This window comes from Leiobunum rupestre, chromosome 6 (genome assembly GCF_980474605.1).
Source record: "Leiobunum rupestre chromosome 6, qqLeiRupe1.1.hap1, whole genome shotgun sequence".
Lineage (NCBI taxonomy): Eukaryota > Metazoa > Arthropoda > Arachnida > Opiliones > Sclerosomatidae > Leiobunum > Leiobunum rupestre.
In genome coordinates this window covers 59,752,220-59,773,060 of record NC_143389.1, presented here as the reverse complement: position 1 = coordinate 59,773,060, position 20,841 = coordinate 59,752,220, and the positions used below count along the sequence as shown (strand labels likewise).

Below are 20,841 nucleotides of genomic sequence, written 5' to 3'. Positions count from 1 at the left end.
ACTCGTAAATTATTTCATCACTGCTAACGAAAAGGTTACGGGTTCCGCCGAGAAAAATGGCTGGATGGAAAGTAAACTTCGCTCGATCCTCTCCATATTTATGGCAACTTCAATTGACAGTGCGGCTTTAATAGTAAGCCGTAAATCGCCCCTTATGAGTTACGTAACGGCGCGGGAAGTAGTCGATGGCAAATTAAAGTGACGGGTAACACGCGTACAACCAGGGCACTCCGAAAATAAACACTATATAAAACATCGAAAAATCGCCGTAAAAAAGCGAGTTATAGTTGCAATATGAGACCCCTAAAGAGAACGGGGAAGATTAGGTAAAGTCTATATACTCGAGCCGAACGTAATACGAAAGAAATGGCGAATTAAGCTAGTTTCGCACTCGTCGGAAAGAAATATAGCCGCGTTAAGTTGGCCGTATATCGTCCGGGAAACAATTTTCCGCTCAGCGTGATTTCGTCGTGTTTGCCGTCGAGTGCGAAACCGTTCTTATTTTCATCACCCAAAGTATGCCTTTATTTATAGCAACAATGTCACCAGATTGCATTTTTAGGGAGGGAGGGACGCACGCTGTTATATTAAGTCCCGGGGCACACGCCCCCCCAGAGAATGATGGGAATAATATCTGGGTTATTCTAGTAAGGAGCTATTTGGCTCCGCTCCTCCGTCGAGTAATGAGAACCTGGATCTTGCATAATACAGCACCAATTTCCGTTGCCGGCCCACCACCGAGCGCTGGGAAAAACTTATCTCTCTCTGGCGGAGGGTAGTCCACCTCTTTCGCCTCGGAGCTTAACAATCTTCTTATTTTATTCTTATTTAGGAGGAGTGCTAGGTTCATTTTTTCTGCTACCTAGGCGAATAAAATGTAATCCCCAAAATGTATATAGAAAGTACTTGGCGATGAAATAAGACTTTAAATTGGGAAGTTACCGTATTACCTACAGGCGTTTTTCCCATCCGCCTTTCTCAAAGGCTTAATTGGATGTCTTTCTAAGGAGTCTCTCCGCGGGTTGTTGGCGAGCGTAAATTAAAAGGAACTTTTCCTAATGGAAAGAATAGAAAAGTTGTAAATTAATTTAAAATATTACTGTAGTTGCCTTAATTTTATAAACGTATATTTATAAAAAGTACTTTTTTAATATTTATTTACTTTTTTTTTAAAGTTTACCCCGAATTTCAAATATAACGTTATTTTCTTTAGTGGATGCTTGAAGTAGTAAATTGCTTAGAGTTTCCGAAAAGTATTTCTTTTATTAAGTTTAATATTTTTTGCTTCTAGAAATTTTTTCGAAAGCTTATTCCAAATATTGCTTCGTTTTCTATATAATTACATTCGTGATAACTTTTAGAAACGGAGTCGTTTAACATCCCTTTCCAAATTCTAATTCAACTTTCAAGAACCTAAATTAAATACGGGGTACTTAACGTTTTTTGGAATTTTTTATTTGGTTTTAATGGAACTTCGACGAAGTTTGAATTAGATAAAGCGAAAGAAACAAATAATAGTCTATACCTCTCGAAAGCGAATTTATCGTTGTAGAGTTCAGTTAAAGTGAAACTAGCAGAAAACTAGGTCCATCGTCTACTCCGGCGCGAAACAAAAATAGGAACAATTGAAGTGGAGTTAGCCAATCCGGAATCGGTTGATCCTCCACTTTTTAGCTCGTGTGTTTTGTTGGTTGGCCATCCAACCCTCGAGGGATACAAAAACCACTCTTCCAAGTACCAAAGTCACTTCGAGTTTCGAGGTACCTTTATTTCATTCCCCGCAACTCCAACAAATGACAAAGCGGAAATAAAGTGTATACTTTCAAAAGCGCACGCTCAAGCTTCCGCGAAAATCGAATAACATATTGTTATAATTTTTTCTCGAAATTGCAACTTTTTAATTTGTTCGAAGAGGGTTGGAACACAATCTTAATCGTGTACGTGTACGTGTACGTATAAAGTCCCGTAAGTTTCCGCGATGCTTTTGTGGGAGTTTCACGAAGTCATCTTGCTTCTTTCATTTTCTTACTGTTCTTGTTTTCGTCCTCTGCACAGACAAACTTTGTTTTGGGAATTTGTCCTATAGTGTTTCCACCAGAATAGCTTAAAATTGTGGTCAAGAGATGGCGCTGATGTCAATCTCAGGGGATATTTCTTTCCATTTCACTTGGTAGAATTACTAAACGGGTAATTTTTAATGCATTCTAAATTTATGTAGCTTCCACGTGTTGTCATCATCATGATCATCTTTACGCCTTTCAGCCAAATATTGTTCCGAAATGAACTGGAATCAATTTCTTCCTGATGCAAAAACCACAATGGCTTGTATACGGGCAGCGTGGATAAAAATTAACCACTTATTTTATTTATATCAACCTACAATTATCCAAAAATATATATTTTTTTTTGCATGTTAAATCGTTGTTTATCCATGGATAATATCCATAAATAAACAGTTAACCAAAATATTTACGATTAATCGAAATTTTGTCAGTTAATTTATCCGTTACGCAGAGCTCTAAGCGTGGTGTACTTAAAACTCATCGGGTTATCAACGGAGTGGTGCGAATTAATTATTACCGTTGCTAAGGGCGCAATTTTTATTTATCATTGTGCTAAGTTAGGCCTAACGTCTGAATACAATGTTGGTTTATCTATTTATAAATTATAACTGGTTAAACCATTCATTATAACTGGGTAAACCATTCATTATAACTGGGTAAACCGTTCATTGTAACTGGTTAAACCATTCATTATAACTGGTTAAACCATTCATTATAACTGGGTAAGCCATTCATTATAACTGGGTAAGCCATTCATTATAACTGGTTAAACCATTCATTATAACTGGTTAAACCATTAATTATAACTGGGTAAGCCATTCATTATAACTGGGTAAGCCATTCATTATAACTGGTTAAACCATTCATTATAACTGGTTAAACCATTCATTATAACTGGTTAAACCATTAATTATAACTGGTTAAACCATTAATTATAACTGGTAAACCATTCATTATAACAGGGTAAACCATTCATTATAACTGGGTAAGCCATTCTTTATAACTGGTTAAACCATTCATTATAACTGGCTAAACCATTCATTATAACTGGTTAAACCATTCATTATAACTGGCTAAACCATTCATTATAACTGGTTAAACCATTCATTATAACTGGTTAAACCATTCATTATAACTGGTTAAACCATTCCTTATAACTGGCTAAACCATTCATTATAACTCGTTAAACCATTCATTTTAACTGGCTGAACCATTCATTATAACTGGTTAGACAATTCATTATATCTGGTTAAACCATTAATTAAAACTGGTTAGACAATTAATTATAACTGGTTAAACCATTCACTATAACTGGTTAAACCATTCACTATAACTTATAATTAAGGAATGAAACTATAACTGAAATATCTAACTATTAAGAGGAATTGGGGGTGTATAGTTAAATATTGGTTACGTTACGTAGAAGGCGCTATGTATTAAATATCACTTTCTGAAGGCCAATAGTCTTCGAGCTTAGAAAATATAGCGCCATCTGCCTTAATATCCGTGAACTAAATATGTGAAGACTTGAATTTCAAGGTTTTTCGGTTGAAACTTTCAGCTGTTGCGCAGAGAGAATTTTGAATGAGCAGACAGCTTTCATATATTCAATTTAAAACTCGGTCGGTAGGCGGTGATAATTGTGACCAAAATTTAATCTACGCGTGAAGCTTATAAATATAAATATAGTTCTCAGGGTTTTGGAAAAACTAGGGAAAATTTGGGTCAAAAAGGGAAATTTTAAGACCCTGTGAGGGAAACTTCATTTTGGTCGCGTGGTTTAAATTTGTATTTATGCAACGAAATAAATTTTGTAGATATTTGGTTTTTCCCTCATATCCGAGTGTTTACTAGAGCTCGCGGTTCTCAAGACATTTCTTCAGCCTCTGACGATTTCAGCTTAAGTAGTAGACGTATAGATAAATGTTGAATTTGAAAAAGAGTCAGAACTTTTAAGATTTAGACGAGCGTATGTCGAAGAAAAGAGAATTATTTCGAAACTAAAGAGCTTTAGGGATGGAAAAAAAAACAGCTCTTTCTGAGAAATAAAAATAGCTTAGTCTAGAGCTCTCGTCTAAGGATCCCACCTTTTCGAGAGAACATCCCGGTGAAAAACAGACAGAAAGAGAAAGTTGGCAAACAGGGTTGGAAAAAATGATGTTTTTTTCATAAAAAACAAAAAAACAGTTTTTTATGATTAAAACATGTTTTTTTTGTTTAAAATGAGTTTTTTATTACAACAAAAAAAACAATGTTTAAAACATGTTTAAAACAGGTTTTAAACCTTTTTTTAGTGGTAGTGATTATGTCTAGCCCTACAAACTACAATCTCGAGACAGAAAAGCAGACGGCACTCACGCCAGATAATCACAAATAAGTAAATAACGAGACAAGGCCGGCTTGTAGTTTCTTTCACGTGTGCTGCTGCAACACTAAACTAGCTGTTGTGTTCTTGATAATTATAGTTATTTAGGAAAGTGAAATAAAATCCATTACTTGGTGGAAAGCCTTGAACAATAGTTCTAGCTCAAGTTTGGCAGAGCAAACTATAGAAGTTGTTAATCAACTCCATACTGCTGTAGCTTCCTCAGCCGGAATAGAAAGAGTATTTTCAGCTTTTGGTCTGGTTCATTCTAAAATACGAAACCGACTGGGAATTGAAAAAGCCGCTAAGTTGGTTAAAATTTTTAAAACACTGAATCAAAAACCTTTTGGTGTAAATCGTGTAACTAATGTTTAACTTTTGAATAAATGAAGTAATTTTTAAAAATTAAAATGTTTTTTTTATAAAAAAAAACAAAATTAACATTATATGTAGCTTAAGGAAAAAAACATGTTTAAAACATTTTGTTTAAAACGATTAAAACAAATTGAAAAAAAACTTGGACCGGTGTTTTAAACATGTTTAAAACATTTGTTTTAAACATTTTGTTTAAAACTTGCCAACCCTGTTGGCAAAGGGAAAGATTCAATTCGTCTTATTTCATGCAATGGCGAGAGCGAGAGAGAAGACTGCGTGTCTAAAAAGGTCACGGGTGCTTTGATTTCTCTTTCCTTCCAGCTAGAAAGTTAGGCGCCCGTATTTCTCGAACACTAAGCAGACTCCGGTTGGGAAATGACTCGTAATGACTCGCGAGACTACAACATACAGTTTAAAATTTCATCGCGACAAGATTGAAAAGCTCTTAAGCTTCAGTTTCACTCGTTTATTTTCATATTTATCCATTTGCCGTCACGCGGGGTAAATCCTATTCAAAGTATTCTATTCGCGAGAGCCAACATTTTTACCAACTTCGGTTCGTAAAACACCCTCCACGAAAAGTTGTCGAGATTTCGCGCCTTAACTGGGGAAGAAAATTACTAGTAATTCTTTAAAAAAATATATCTCTTCTTCAACAAACTATGTCAATTTATATTAATATATGTATTTAACATTAATATTATCATTTAGTTTTGTATAGTCAAAAAGATAAGGACAAAAATTTGTAGATTTAAAATAATATTTGACGTTAAGCCTCGGTCAGAAAAACCGTCTATAGTTTTAGTCGATATGTACGCCGCGCAAGTCTCGCAAATTTGCGGCGTTTTTCGCGGGAAATCTCAGATCACGTGATCGTCAACCATATTTTCAGAGTGGAACGTCCCATACATACATCAACGGGGAAAAAGATTTTCGAAAAATGTGTCTGGAAGCACTTCTCTCTGAAAATATGGCAGACTATTACTCAGAACACAAACAAAAGCGTTTGTGTGACCTTGGATTAATAATAATAATCAATAATCAGCTAGGCTAATACCCTTGGCACCACCTTAGGCCCAAGACGACTTATAATGCCTTTAAACAGGTGGCCGGGTAACAATGCGTAAAAGGGTGGTGGCAAGCCCTGTATGCCACGCGAGCCAACAGCTTCCTACACTGACTATTACCGTCAATAATAGGACTACTGGATATGGCACTTCTACCTTCCCCACGTCAATATCGGGTATAGTCCTATTATTAATCCAAGGTATGACCAATACATTGTGGAATAGTTAAAATGTCTTTACGCTTGCCCAACTTGTTGAAATGTTGCCCTGGAATAGTTCAGCCAATGCCTAAGAATGAGTTCATAAACTCTTTAGTGGGAGAGAAAACGGATCCACAGCTGAAGCGGGGAGGCAACATTTCAACAATATGGCCAAGGTTATTTTATAAAAAGAACTATTATTTTTCTACTCGGAGAAACTCATAAGGAGAGTACCCGAGGTGTTTATTGCCGATTTTGTTCAAAGTCGGGCGTAATTTAAACCTATACGAGATATGAAATTTCCCAAAAGGAGACGTTGCACTACCCATTTGATTTGCCATGGCAACCGAAAATGTTTTTGACCACTTAAAACAAAATAAACTCCATTTAAAAAACAATTTATTTTCTCGGTTTCACAGGATCCTAACTATGAAATCTTTTAAAAATTTGAAAATCACGAAATGGATAATTTGGACCACATTTAGGTAAATTTCATAAAGTTTGGGTAACTTGGAACATTTTTGGGTAAAATAAGGAAAAATCTTATTTTTGTTTTAAGTGGTTAAAAACATTTTCGGTTGGCAGGGCAAATCGAATAGTTCATATAGTTCTACATTACGCCCGACTTTGAACAAAATCGGCAATAAACACCTCGGGTATTCTCCTTGTGAGTTATGGCCAACAATATTTAACAAAAATATTGGCTCGTATGAAGAGACCCTAAAGAGAGCTTGATTGAGTTTCTTTTATATTCTTAAAGTTGAGAGAAACAAGGCGAAATTTTGTCTTAAGTAATAAGATGAAGGCGAGCTCTGCATCCACAGAACATTTTCAAAGCCAGAGAAACAAAACAGAATCGTATCGAGCCCAAAATAGTAAGCGTCGCGAATCATAAACGTCGCTTTAGAAACCCGTTCCAAATTCATTCAACAACCACCGAGTAGAGCGATCCATAAAATTCATCCTGGATTACGAGTTGCCGGCGTTTACTGACAAGTGACAACGGGACATTCGTACGAGCTCCGGGGTTTCTAAAAAGAGGCCTTTCTTTAACAACGAACTTGCAACTAAACGAGACTGGCCTTTCGAGAAGAAGAAGTTCATTCTTCGCGCGTTAGATCTGTATCTTATCTCAGCTCGTTTAATGTTTTGTTTCCAGAGAGAGAGAGAGGTGAGCGCTAAGCCAGTTGTCGCTACCATATTTAAGTTTATCTGATTCCACTCTTTTATTTCGCTCCGTCTTTTGGGTTCTCTACTCCGCGGCGCTCGACGACAGCGGCTTTTGTTTTTAAACGACAATTCTTGTCCGGGCCAAAACCCCATTAAAAGACTACGTGACGGCCGACGTTCCGCGACAACAACAAAAACTCCATTTCACGACTATTTGTTCCTTTTAGTTTAATAAAAGTCGCCAAAAAGGGTTATTGTGTACCCTCATTTCTCACACCTTTTTTTTTCAAACTTACTGGTTCCTGGTAGACCTCCCGTACGTGACGAAGTTATCGAGTCCCGCACTCGAAGGTAGAGGAAATGTTGGGCTTGGAACAAATATGTTCGTATATAGGATGAGATGACACTTTACTTTTAAGGGGTTTCGAGTGGATTTCCAAGTGTCTTTTCCGAGACTCTCAAAGCGGTAACAACTTACGTGGAGAATTTAATAATAAGCCATTATTCCAACAAGTAACTTGAGCGTGCCTTCAAAACGAAGAACAATGGCTAATTTCAAGGCCAAAAATCGACTAACTGACAAACAAACTTTTAATCTAGTTACTTCGTTTTTGATTTAACAACGCGAATTCCCGGCTTTTAAACAATGATTTAGATAGATGTCGAAATGTCTTAAGTCCGCTTATAGCGTTGAGCGAATAAAATTAGAATTTCGCCAAAGGAGTCCATTGTTCGTTTCTTCAGAAAGCTAATTAAGCCGTTCGAGATAAAGATCAGGTTGGCAGGAATCACCGCGACTGTTATTCTAACTCGCTCACTAATTTCTCTTTGCTCTTTCTTTTTGTGACGCGGAACGGGTGATTATTAAAAGCCGAACAAAACAAATTACACGATTTTAAAACTTTCAAATTGAGTGAAATGTTTACGTTTTGTAGATAAATATAATCCTTTGCTACCTAAGAAAGAAAAATATTATTGTAAAATATGGGAAAAGATATTTAGATTTATTTAAGGGATTTCGAATTGCTTGGTTTAAGTTTCTGTTTATCAGTGTGCCTCGTTGAACATTCTGTTTATCAGTGTGCCTCGTTGAAGATTCTGTTTATCAGTGTTCCTCGTTGATGTTTCTGTTTATCAGTGTTCCTCGTTGATGTTTCTGTTTATCAGTGTTCCTCGTTGAAGTTTATGTTTATCAGTGTTCCTCGTTGAACATTCTGTTTATCAGTGTTCCTCGTTGAAGTTTCAGTTTACCAGTATGCCTGGTGGAAGTTTCTGTTTATTAGTATGCCTGGTGGAAGTTATGTTTATCAGTATGCCTCGTTGAACATTCTGTTTATCAGTGTGCCTCGTTGAAGATTCTGTTTATCAGTGTTCCTCGTTGAAGTTTCTGTTTATCAGTGTTCCTCGTTGAAGTTTATGTTTATCAGTATTCCTCGTTGAACATTCTGTTTATCAGTGTTCCTCGTTGAAGTTTCAGTTTACCAGTATGCCTGGTGGAAGTTTCTGTTTATTAGTATGCCTGGTGGAAGTTATGTTTATCAGTATGCCTGGTGAAAGTTTCTGTTTATCAGTATGCCTGGTGGAAGTTATGTTTATCAGTATGCCAGGTGGAAGTTTCTGTTTATCAGTGTGCCTCGTGGAAGTTTCTGTTTATCAGTATGCCGGGTGGAAGTTTCTATCTTTCAGTGTACCTGGTTGAAGTTTCTGTTCATCAGTGTACCTGTTGGAAGTTTATATCTTTCAGTGTACCTGTTGGAAGTTTATATCTTTCAGTGTACCTGTTGGAAGTTTATATCTTTCAGTGTACCTGGTGGAAGTTTCTGTTTACCAGTTGACTCAATTTGGGTATTATTTAAGAGTTATTAAACCTTTTAACTTTATAAGGTTGTATATACCCTAATTCAAAAGTATTTGAAAGATTTTTGAATCTTGAGATTACCGTCGTAATAACCCTAACAGGCGAGGGTCCCTCCGAAAATGTGAATTGTGCTAAAAATAAATCCCAAATTTATAGCCCCGAAAGCAGTAGCGATTAAAGCAAAGAAAAGGGAGGATTACGCCTTCGCGCTCCATTCAAAAACCTCGTTTTAATGGGCCCATCCCAGCTAAACAAACAACAAACGGCGTCAAAGCGCGTCTTAACCTAACGCGTAAGAGCTCTCCCCCGCTTATTAGCGGCTAAAAGCCAGCTTACCACATACCCGTAACGCGTACGTCAAGTCCATCTGCAAGTAATTTACGACGCAAAGAACGCGTACCCGTTACGGAATTGGACGCGTCGCGAGCGCACGCGAAAGAGAGAGAAACTATTTATAAAAATTTTGTTTTGTTTCCGCTCATTATTCAAAACGCGTCGACTGTTTTCCGGAAGCGTCGCTAGGAGGCGCTTCTTCTCCCACTTTTCCCCTTTAAAGGTGGTAGCACGTACGTTGCTCGAAACTACGCCATCTTCAGGGAGAAAGAGCGGGCTTAATTACGAACAAATTATTCGGTGTTCGTCGGCGCTTTTGGAAATTAATACCGCGCCGAGTCGCTTACATTTTGACAAATCGGAAGACCTAAATCATTACCAAGTTTTCTTTGATTCTAACGATGAGTGGCTAGACGTTAAAGGGGCGGAGGGGATGAATACGAAGGGGGGAGGCTTCAGTGTTGGGGGGGGGGCGGAAGAAAAATTGGGTGTCAACCCCTTAAACCTTTCGGGGGCAAAAGTTGTTAAAGTTGAAACAAAAGTGGGAGGATTTGTAGGAGAGGTTGGTATTCGCAGTTTATATTCGGGGTTTCGTGGCCCCCATTTCCCGCCCCATTAAACGACTCTTTGGCCCCTAAAAGTTCGCTCCTTTTCTAGGAGGTTTCTTGGCCCAGTAATTATATAGGAATCTAGTAGGAAAGCACCGTTGGTGTGTAAACGTACGTACAGGGGCCGCTGGGGTCGCATTCCTCCGAGGCAAAGTGTTCGCAAACTTCCAAGGCTAATCTAAAGTTGCTGGAATTCCTCCGCTAGGTTCGCGTATTCGGAGGATTCTGGGTAAATAGCTTTCCCACTTGTTCACCCCCCCCCCCCTCGCCGCCGCTTCGAACCTTAAAGAATAATAAATATATTCGTTACATCGGGTTCTTGTTGTTTTATTCGGTTTCATCTTACTTTCTTAGACCTAATGTCCTTTTCTATTTGTCCTTGCAGGTTTCTGGGCCGTGGAGGGAGAGTTCCGGATCACCAATCGTGCTTACCTATCGGACATGTCCGACCCTAACACTTCCTCTTTCGCCGCCTTGGCTTCCGAGGTCGTGCGCTCGGTGAGTTACTCTTTTTTATTTACTTATGGTTTCGGATAGTATTTTTAAAAATGAAATGTTTAACTTAGTCGCGTTTGTACCACGGAAAAAAGACATTGGCTTGTTAGAAAAAACAAATAAGGATTTTTTTTTTTACTTTTGTTGGGAAAAACGATTTATCTACAAAAGGTTTATAAAAAGTCCGATTTGTTACGGAAATGACCCAATTTCAGTGGCTTAAATCCAATAGGATTATTTAGTTTATTTTGAACCAATTTAAACCAAAACGTTTGCACCGCAATAGTTTATCAAATAGTTCAAATCCAACCAATTACGAGTCAAAAAGAATAAAGTACAGAATCAAATACATTTCAATCTACAAAAAAATCTACTTCATACGTTTTGTAACCGAAAGCCATATATCAAGCCCTCACCCCCCTTAAAAACCAATTAATCTAAAAGTTAGAGAGAGAGAGCGGCTATCAGGCAGTGACCCCCAAAAAAAAACAAGTATAACCCTTTTAAAAGTTGTGCAAAATAAAATCCCATAAAATTTCGCTCCCAACGCATAGATCTCTTTTATCAAAATCCAACAAGCGTCTCCCATAAATTCCAAGAAGATTTGTACCTTTCCGAACTTAACCAACTGACTAATAAGGGGAAAAAACTTCTTAAAAAAACCCCCTGAGTAAAAAATAATAAGAACGAGATAGATCCGAGGCGAATTTCGTCTTCTAAGTTATATTCGAACACGCTGGTGGATGAACCCCGCGCGGAACTGGACGGCTATTCTAACAAAGTCACGTACAGGGGAGTTACAAATGCCTAGAGAACAATACTTGCGGGTTTCTCCTCAACATACCGGCTTAATGTGTGGGGTGGCGGAGTGGTTAGCACTTTCGCCTCGCAGCGAGAGGAGCCGGGTTCGATCCCAGCTTGTAGCACTGGGTGAAAACTCGAAACAACTCCTTCCGCGTTGAGTTTGCAAGTTCTCTCCCCGCTAGTTTTAGAGGTTTTCTCACGAGCTCTTCGGTTTCCCCTTCCATAAAAACTTGTTGAGGTTAACGGTAATAGTTAGTGTAGGGAGCTGTTGGCTCGCGTGGCTTGCGGGGCTTGCCACCACCCTCCTACGCGTTGTAACCCGACCACCTGAATTAATGGCTTCAAAAGTCGCTTGATGACTTAGACCTAGCTGATTATTATTATTATTGTGAAAGTTTACCCTATTTCAGAATCAGAATTTTTATTATCATACCCCATTCAGATACAGCCAGGGTTAAGGGCCAAAGTCATCTGGCGACTTTTTGGCTTATCATCAAATCATTAACAATATTACGACATTTTTTTAAATAACAACCGGTTCTTCGAAATAGACGCTAGCATAAATTCTATTTATGCCTTATTCAACTTGTTAAAAAGTTCCACGCGCGTCTTGATATTTTAGCGTAAACGGGCTCGAGCGATTTTGCGCGTGCTCCATGAAATAAAAAAAAATGCGCGAGCCTTTTACGCTGAAATATTAAAGAGCGCGTGGAACATTTTAACAAGTTGAATAAGACACGAATAATTTACGCTAGCGCCTATTGCACCAAACGGTCGTGAAACACCTTGTATATGGATATATATACCAAACAAAAAAGAATTTGACTTTTAAAATATTCTCGTTCGTCCATTCTTTGGCAGCGATAAGGGAAAGCCTAGCTGCTCTCTCTCGGCGAGAGCTAGAAGAAGCTGATTTTTCTTTATCGGTGTCACGGTTTTTAGCGGGATGAGGATGGACGGAAGATCCACGGACGTGCGACGTGGCCGCAGCATCAGACTCTGATAAGGAGTCGTCAAGTTTCGGGTAGCGTGTAATAGGGAGGGCTAAAAGGGAAAGCCCCTCTATTATAAACCAGAATTGCTGGAATGTTTAGAAAACGTTGTCCCAGACAAGATTTCCACAGTCACGCGCGCCAGATTTTGATAAGGCGACGAACAATTTAAATAACCCATAAATTTTATTCAAACCTTTTGGGAATATTTCTAAAATTATTAAGTCATATATTCCAACAGTTTAAAGCGGAATAATTTTAGGTTTATTATCGAAGGAGAAAAGGGTTAGCGTTGATTGTCAACTAAATTTAAATTATTGACCTAATAAATTATGCAGTGCTCCTATAATTCCTATAATTTCCTATTTTTTCAAAATTGTTCGTATAAATTCCTATTTTTAGCTAAAATGTTCCTATAAATTCCTAATTTTTGGCTAAAAATGTTCCTATAAATTCCTAATTTTTGGCTAAAAATGTTCCTATAAATTCCTAATTTTTGGCTAAAAATGTTCCTATAAATTCCTAATTTTTGGCTAAAAATGTTCCTATAAATTCCTATATTTTCTATGGAATTTCCTATAATTCCTATAATATTTAAAAAAAAATCGCTGGGAGCCCTGAATTATGCGAAAATTATTAAATAAAAAAAATAATTATACGAAATTTAACGTAATAATGGTAAATTCGTAACAATTAACTGTCTAATTTTGCGGTTCGACAAGCCACTTGTTCTTTGTGGCACCAAAAACCAAAAATACGCGACAAAATGTATTTGAATTTTTATGATCTGCCTAAATTAACCCCAGACAGGAAACCGGTGGGTTTTAAAGGGCGCTAAAAGGTTAAATAGCGACTCGTTATGATTGCGCAAATAGTGCGCCGAGTGTAAAAATCCGTTTAAAACGGCGAGTGACAAAACGGCAATCAGTCTTCTCAAATGATAATTGATTACCGCGAAATCCCGGTACGATTAATCATGGTTAACACCTCCTCCGTATAATAGACGTCTGAAAAAATTATTATCGTTCCTCATAAATTATGGATTATTCCGTTTATGAGTTATCCCCGTCGCTGTTCATTTTACACTCTTTAAATAAAAATAAAATCGAGAGCGCTTTATATCCGACAAGCCACGATCCATAAGAAATAAGACGGACCCATTGTTTGTCCCCCACCCCTTCCCACGCAGACGTCGAGCGTTGTTTATGAATAGACTGAACTAAACAATGCGATATAGGAACGAGCCATAGAGATTATACAATATGACGTTCCGAGGCAACGGTCAAAAATTCATCACTCTTTCCACTATCAGGGGCGCGTGAAAATGGAATAGCCGGGGGGGGGGGGGGGGCGGGAAGAGTGACCTCTCCCCCTCGCACCCTTTTGAATCCAAGAGGGCGGTGGAAAAATATCAAGCGCGTGGTACCGAAATCCTCCTTTTACAATGATTGATAAGATTTTAGAGCGAGCCCGAAGGAAATATATATAAAAATATTTTGGAGCCTTTTTGTTCTATTATCGCGTAGATTTGGGAGAAATAATAGAATAAATAGTACAGACTCTACCCCCAATCCCGCCTTCGCCTCGACTACGTTCTAAGCCTTAGATTCTTTTCGTTATTTTTTTTAAAGAAATTTTAGCTACACTCGCTATTCACCAAAAAAAAATTTAAGAATAAAAACTCATTTTTCAAAAGCAAAAATAGGGGGTTGTTGTGTTTCTTTTTTGGAAGGGGAGGGGGGGCATGTTAAATGACAAAAGCTATAAAGAATCTGTATTCATGGATAGTGCGTGAGCGGTATATATGAAGGTTGTTAAATTTTACTTCGCGCGCAAACGAAATATGATGGGTGGATTAGGCGGATGAGCGATTTCTTTTGTGCCCTCGGATCAGCGCTAGAATGGAGAAATTTGTATACGAAATCGTTATATTGTTCTTTTTTACATTCAAAAAAATTACTGTGAAATTTTAGAGACATTTATCCCAAATATATAAGATTAAGATTGAACTGTTAACCAGTTTTAATTTCAAACAACGTTGTTAAATTTGTCGATCAAAATTAGTGATTTTTCGTTCGATGAAAGAAATGTAATATTTACTCGGAAGTTGATAATGTTCGATTGCTGTTTAGTTAATTACAGTTTATTATCGAAATTTACAAATAGTACAGTCAGAACTAGCGTCTACAAGTGCTCTTTGTAATATCATGTAATATAAGGTAATGTAATGTAATCCCATTTTAAATATAATATAAGGTAATGTAATGTAATCCAATTTTAAATATAATATAAGGTAATGTAATGTAATCCAATTTTAAATATAATATAAGGTAATGTAATGTAATGCAATTTTAAATATAATATGAGGTAATGTAATGTAATCCAATTTTAAATATAATATACGGTAATGTAATGTAATGCAATTTTAAATATAATATAAGGTAATGTAATGCAATTTTAAATATAATATAAGGTAATTTATTGTAATCCAATTTTAAATATAATATACGGTAATGTAATGTAATGCAATTTTAAATATAATATAAGGTAATGTAATTTAATGCAATTTTAAATATAATATAAGGTAATTTAATGTAATCCAATTTTAAATATAATATAAGGTAATGTAATGTAATGTAATTTTAAATATAATATAAGGTAATTTAATGTAATCCAATTTTAAATATAATATAAGGTAATGTAATGTAATGAAATTTTAAATATAATATAAGGTAATTTAATGTAATGCAATTTTAAATATAATATAAGGTAATGTAATGCAATTTTAAATATAATATAAGGTAATGCAATGCAATTTTAAATATAATATAGATAATAATATATTTTAAATATAATATAGATAATAATATATTTTAAATATAATACATATTGTAATATTTTAAATATAATACATATTGTAATATTTTAAATATAATATATATTGTAATATATTTTAACCATTTTATTACATCTTAATTTTAATCACATAATCTGAAAATTTATATTTTAATTAGTTTTTTTTATAGCTGTCATGAAAAAAAGAGCGAATGTCAGTGACTTTAAAATGTAGAATTTTAAACATAATAAGTATTAGAAAACAACAGTAAAAAAAACAAAATCTAAACTCGATTTCAAACTTTGTGAAATGTTTGATTATAAATATCCCGGCTTAAAATGTTTACCGCCCCAAAAGTCATCATTTTCCGTACAAAAAACTCTATAAAACTTCCAACAAATAAAAGGTTATATTCCAAACCAAAATGGGATCCAATCGCATTGCAATAGCATATATAACAAATAAATAAAGTAAAGTCCTCTTCGGTGAGTTTCGGAAGGAAAGACGTGATTTTCGAACTGCCGAGTTAATCCCTTTATTTCAAAATCAATCATTTCGGCGTAAAACCCATCGCTGCAGCTATTTTTAAACAAAAGGATTTAGAAATGAGGACCGAGATAGAGAAATAGAAAAGAGGGGGGGGGGCAGAAACGCTGCTCGAGGGGGGGGGGGCACGGAGAGAGAGAGTGGCGAATTTAGAGATGAAAAGAGAGAAGAGACGTTTAATGCGGGAAGCTGAAGAGCAAAGGATGAAGATACGTCAGAAACGGGCGAGTTCGAGATAAAGGTGCGGGTACGGGGAGTGCAACGGGGTGTTCTCTATCGCGAGTGACACTATTTCGAGAGAGGGGTGGGGAAGGGAGCCAGTCCAAAATGATCGATCAGGCGCGGGGGTAAGGGGTGTCTCCCCCTAAAAAATACAACGCGTACGCTACCGTACTGCAGTCAGAAGCGATAGAAAAGTGTTTGGGTCGGATGCTAGGACTCGCAATCTGTTTAACGGTTAAGCTGCATTTTGGGTGAGAGGTTTGTCCTTCCACTCGCTCGTGCTTGCTTCCTAACCTTGGCATCTATCCTCGTCTTTTTCTAAAGCAAACAGTACCCCTTGTTTACCCTTTCGCCGCGCTTTTCGCTGAAGTATAAGGTCGCGTGGGTAAATAACAGTTGGGAAGATAAAAACAAGGAGGAACGTCGAAGGCTTCTCGCGGGTAATTATTTACGTTTTTGTCAGGTCCTTTTCGCCCCTTGTTTGTGTTGAGATCTCTCTCCCCTTTTTTCCGGCTTTTCTTCTTGGCAGGGAGGAGAGGGGAGGACGGGGTTAGGCTTTCCGACAAACATCGTTAACTTTATTAAAAGGTCGTCGCTCATCGGTTTAAAAGAGCGCCACTCTGAGCCACGCGGCGCAAAAAAAATGCTTTCCTGACTCGCTTCTGTCTTTCACTTCAAGAAGATCGCGGAAGATTATCCGCTTCCGTCCCTTCCCTTCCGTCAAATTTCGCTTTTTAGTAACATCTCCGGACTCGATTTTTCCTCCAAATCATATTTTGACCATCCGTGATTGGATCTTTGATATTAAGCTTTTCAGGATGAGATTTAAAGGGTGGATGCAATTTCGAAGATCCCGTATCTAGGGCAAACATTTTGGTTCATATCAGATTGACAATAGCTTAGGCCGTTACGATGTGTTTTTGTAATCGTGTTAGTTATAGTGCTCGGAATTGTTTTTTCATTATCCACAAATTTTCCGATTTATTTAAAAAACGTTGGTAAAAAGAATATCATTTTAACTTATTTAATTAGGTTTTTTACCAAGCATTTATTTGAATAAAAGTGGTATTTATTTAAATAATTGTTTGTTTTATTTAAATAATAGGCTTATTCACTTTCGATTATTTAAACATTTTACAATTTTTATTCAACTATTGGTTATTTAAATAAATATTATTTAAATATCGCCGAGCTTATTTTATTCATGGATAAAAATTAATCGAATGCCGAGCACTACTTAGTTAAAAAAGATTCAATGCAAACTATTCTTTATTGTTAAAAAATCTTTGAAAATTCAAATGAAATAAACTAAAGAATCGTTTGAAATAAGAACTGAAATGTCACTGCAATTTGAAACTCGGAGCTTCTAACATTCCAATGTCTTTAATCCAATTGAATAAGAAATTTGAAAAATCAATTTTAAATTTGGCCAATTTCTTTTAAGGCCTCAGTTTTGAACAAACGCGTTTTTAATTTGGAGTGAAATCTAATCCAACTTTAGCAATCATAATATTTAACCTAAGGTGTTTTTTGTTGCAGTTGGACGAGCTATTCCTTCAAAGTGCCCTTGTTAAAGATTACAATGGTTCCGACATCTCAGCCTTCAGGTAAGCCATCTTTATTTAAAACCTTAAAGGGCAACGGCCAAGCTTTTCCAAATATGGCCTTATTTCCGTATCAAAAGATTAACAAGACGTTCAATATACTAACACGTACCTTTTTTGTCTTGAAAAAATAGCTTTTGGCCCAAAAAGTTGAAACGAAAAATAACGCCAGGTGTTTGGGTTTGAATTTTCACCGCCATCTTAGGGGCTGCCGCCAGCGCCCCTAACCCCGTATGAGCGATTTTCGAACTATCCTAACTTTTAAAATCGCGCAATTTAGGCTTAAGTATCTTATAACTGGAACGCGCCGCGCGTGCGAAACAATTTTTTCGCGTCTTCAGCAGCGCGCGCTTTTACGTTGTTTTTCTGTCTCACCGACTTCTCACCAGGTGTCGCGGCGGACGCGCGCTTTTCGATTTCCCGAAATTTCTTTATTTTATTAAAAATTAACCACTCAATATTTTTTGATGCGGTTTTCGCCATAAATTTTAGTTTTTAATGGGCTATAGGGCTATCTAACTGGTTAAAGCTTGACCGTTACCCTTTAAGAATTCGGGACAGATAAATTGGTATATTAATCTTGGATGGCGTGTTTTTTTCTCCCCCGATCTCTTTCAACCAATGACGCAGTCATGGCAGCGTGGTAGTCATCTGTCGGATATTCCTGAATAAGCCGTTCGGCAACGCGGCCCAAGAAGTGGGCTTGGCCTTCGTCCGCGGCTTGGAACAGGGACACGGAACGCTGCCCGCCGGAAATTTACAAGTGGACATACGATCAATCAAATTCACCGGTAACGGATTAAGTAGCCTCCTCCCCAGAAATATGAACCCGGCCCATTATATCAAATGGCGGAATGCCCCAGTGAGCTTCCGCCTTTTACTTTGACTGATCCCTCTGTTGGCCTCTCCATCGTCTTCCTAAATATATTGCCCGTCTTTGAAAAGGTTTTAATCTTGACTGATTTTTTCCCCGTTAACAGGCTTACGCGGTGTCTATCCTCCGCCTAAATCGTCGAGGGAGATTCTCATCCCAGACGGTAAGTCTGTACATATTTTTTTTTATCGGGACGGTAGCTTATCCCCGTATTATTAATTTCAGCTGCCTGGTCCCAATGGAGTGATTGGTCAAGCTGTAACGATCATCAAACCGGTCAGTGCGTACCCAAGAAAGTCCAGAGCCGATCCAGAGACTGTCGCATCGACAAGGGGTACGGGGACGCTTTGCCCAATACCAATGCTTGCCGTAAAATGGGCGGTAGCAAAGCGGAAACGAGGGAATGCGTCTGCCCCATTGACCCCGGAAGTTCTCCCAAAACGGAAGCGGGAGTCGCGGAACAAAGATCGACGGAAGACAACCCCGGGAATAAAAAATCGGAGGAAACCTCAACCGGAAGTGGACATTATCCCAACCCTACCTCCGGAGGTGGAGGCGGCCGGAGCCATTCGCTGAATCAACCGACGTACGATGTTCCTGGCGGAAGAGGACATTTCTTGAACCCGCCGGACAGCGGTCGAGTTCACTCCCTGAATCAACCGGACAAGGTCGCCAAAGACGATCTCTCTTCTTCCACAATTCCACCGGATACCCACTCCACTTCCAAGCAGTTAGCGTTGACCACCAACCGAGCTAGTTTGCCTCAGGGTCCCGAGTCCAAAGACTCCGCTCCTCCGGTTTTCATCCCAACAACCACGACGTCGCGACCGCGGTTACTGAACAAACCCATCAACCTGGTCCCGGCCAACGAAGCCGCTGGTCGAAGAAACGCTTCCACTTTCTACGGAGTGATCGCCAATAAGAAAGGTAAATGGAAAAACAGAAAGAATCACCCCCAGTACGACGATCTAATGTTCTTCGTGTACGCAGAAAAACCGTGTCAAAACTGCCAACCCAATGAGATATGTTTCCTCGCTTCGGGCTCGTCTTTGCCCCGATGCACCGCGCCCAAGGACAAGGCGGATCCTAGAGGATGCGGAGGATGGTGCGACGCTCTTAACGAACTCTGCAGGAAAGTCGACCCTCTGGTGTTTAAATGCGTCGACGCATCGGGTAAGACTAGTAAGAAACTAAAACTATAAGCTACCGATCACTACCCTTCTTAAAAATAACCCCCTCGTTATCTTTTAACTTTCCCTTGACTTTCCCAATTACAAAAATATTGCTCGTCGTATTAATTTCGATTTCGTTCTTTTCCCAAGAATGCGTCCCCGGTGAATGGAAATGCGGAGATGGATTATGTATCCCCGAAATGCGTCGCTGTGATGGTCACTTTAACTGCTACGACACTACGGATGAACTAAACTGCGGTAAGTACCCATTAAATATGAAACACCATCTTTCGCAATGCACCATGGCTTAGATTAGGCTAGGTTGATGTTTTAAACGCCCCCCCCTCCACAAAACTTCTACGCTAGGATTGGCACTTCTCCTATAGTCTTATAGCGATAGATTGCAATAACCGTACTCGAGATAGCCTAGAATATGTAGCAATAATGCTTTTCCAACGTATGGTGACTTTATATAATAGTCGTCTGTGATGGTTTTAGAGTGTAAAAGTGACGAATTTCATTGCGGAAATAAAACGTCTTGTTTACCTTTGACCTTAAAGTGCAATGGACACGTGGAGTGCTGGGACGGCAGCGATGAAGTCAATTGTACCAATCGTAAGTGTTTTCTCTTATCTAATTGTTTATGAAACTGGATGTCGCTTTTCGGTTCTGGCAAAAGACCTTCTCCATAGACTAGTGTTTATTCTTTCGTCCTTGGTTACGAATATTTGAATTTTCTCATAGCCATGTCTGTTATGAGAATCTCCAGCGCTTAAATAATTAATAGGCAATGCAAGTACGAAAGAATATTCCTTAATCCTTGGTGAAAATGTTCGTTTTAGCCTCGAAAGGCGTCATATATGAAGCGATCTATTCACTAATTACGTAACGTTACAAGTCTACTTTGTCGTAATCCCTTGTCAAAATATTAACTACGCCACACCTAAATTACGTAACGAATTCCTTGATCCCCCTCAATTATAATAACAAAATAAACCTTAAAATTATCAACATATTTAAAATTAACATTATTTATTTATTGTTTTAGCTCTAGAAAACTATTCATATAAACGAGAAAAACTAATATTAATATAGAAACTAAAAATAATTGGTAATTTTATGTTCTACAATAAAATTTCAGTTAAACCCATCTCCTTTATCCCTGTAACATTTAGTAATGCTTTATAAACCATGGATTAATTAACTAGTTTCGCTAAAGAATGTACGTCAACTTTACAAACAGGGATATCGCTTGTA

At 37.7% G+C, this 20,841-nt stretch overlaps 1 protein-coding gene across 5 annotated transcripts in view; it reads left to right on the top strand.

Moving 5' to 3' along the window:
* The window catches only part of LOC149942877 (uncharacterized), a 206,986-nt gene that overhangs the window by 184,019 nt on the left and 2,126 nt on the right, over nt 1-20,841 (top strand). For 3 of the 5 annotated variants that reach the window (XM_090177979.1, XM_090177977.1, XM_090177980.1), the window contains 8 exons: nt 10,425-10,537; nt 17,474-17,541; nt 18,169-18,329; nt 18,519-18,575; nt 18,638-19,339; nt 19,403-19,594; nt 19,735-19,842; nt 20,083-20,199. In XM_090177979.1, the coding sequence (XP_090034105.1) occupies nt 10,425-10,537; nt 17,474-17,541; nt 18,169-18,329; nt 18,519-18,575; nt 18,638-19,339; nt 19,403-19,594; nt 19,735-19,842; nt 20,083-20,199 (1,518 nt within the window). The remainder of the gene's footprint in view (nt 1-10,424; nt 10,538-17,473; nt 17,542-18,168; nt 18,330-18,518; nt 18,576-18,637; nt 19,340-19,402; nt 19,595-19,734; nt 19,843-20,082; nt 20,200-20,841) is intronic. The other 2 variants (XM_090177978.1, XM_090177981.1) reach the window with 2 other exon arrangements.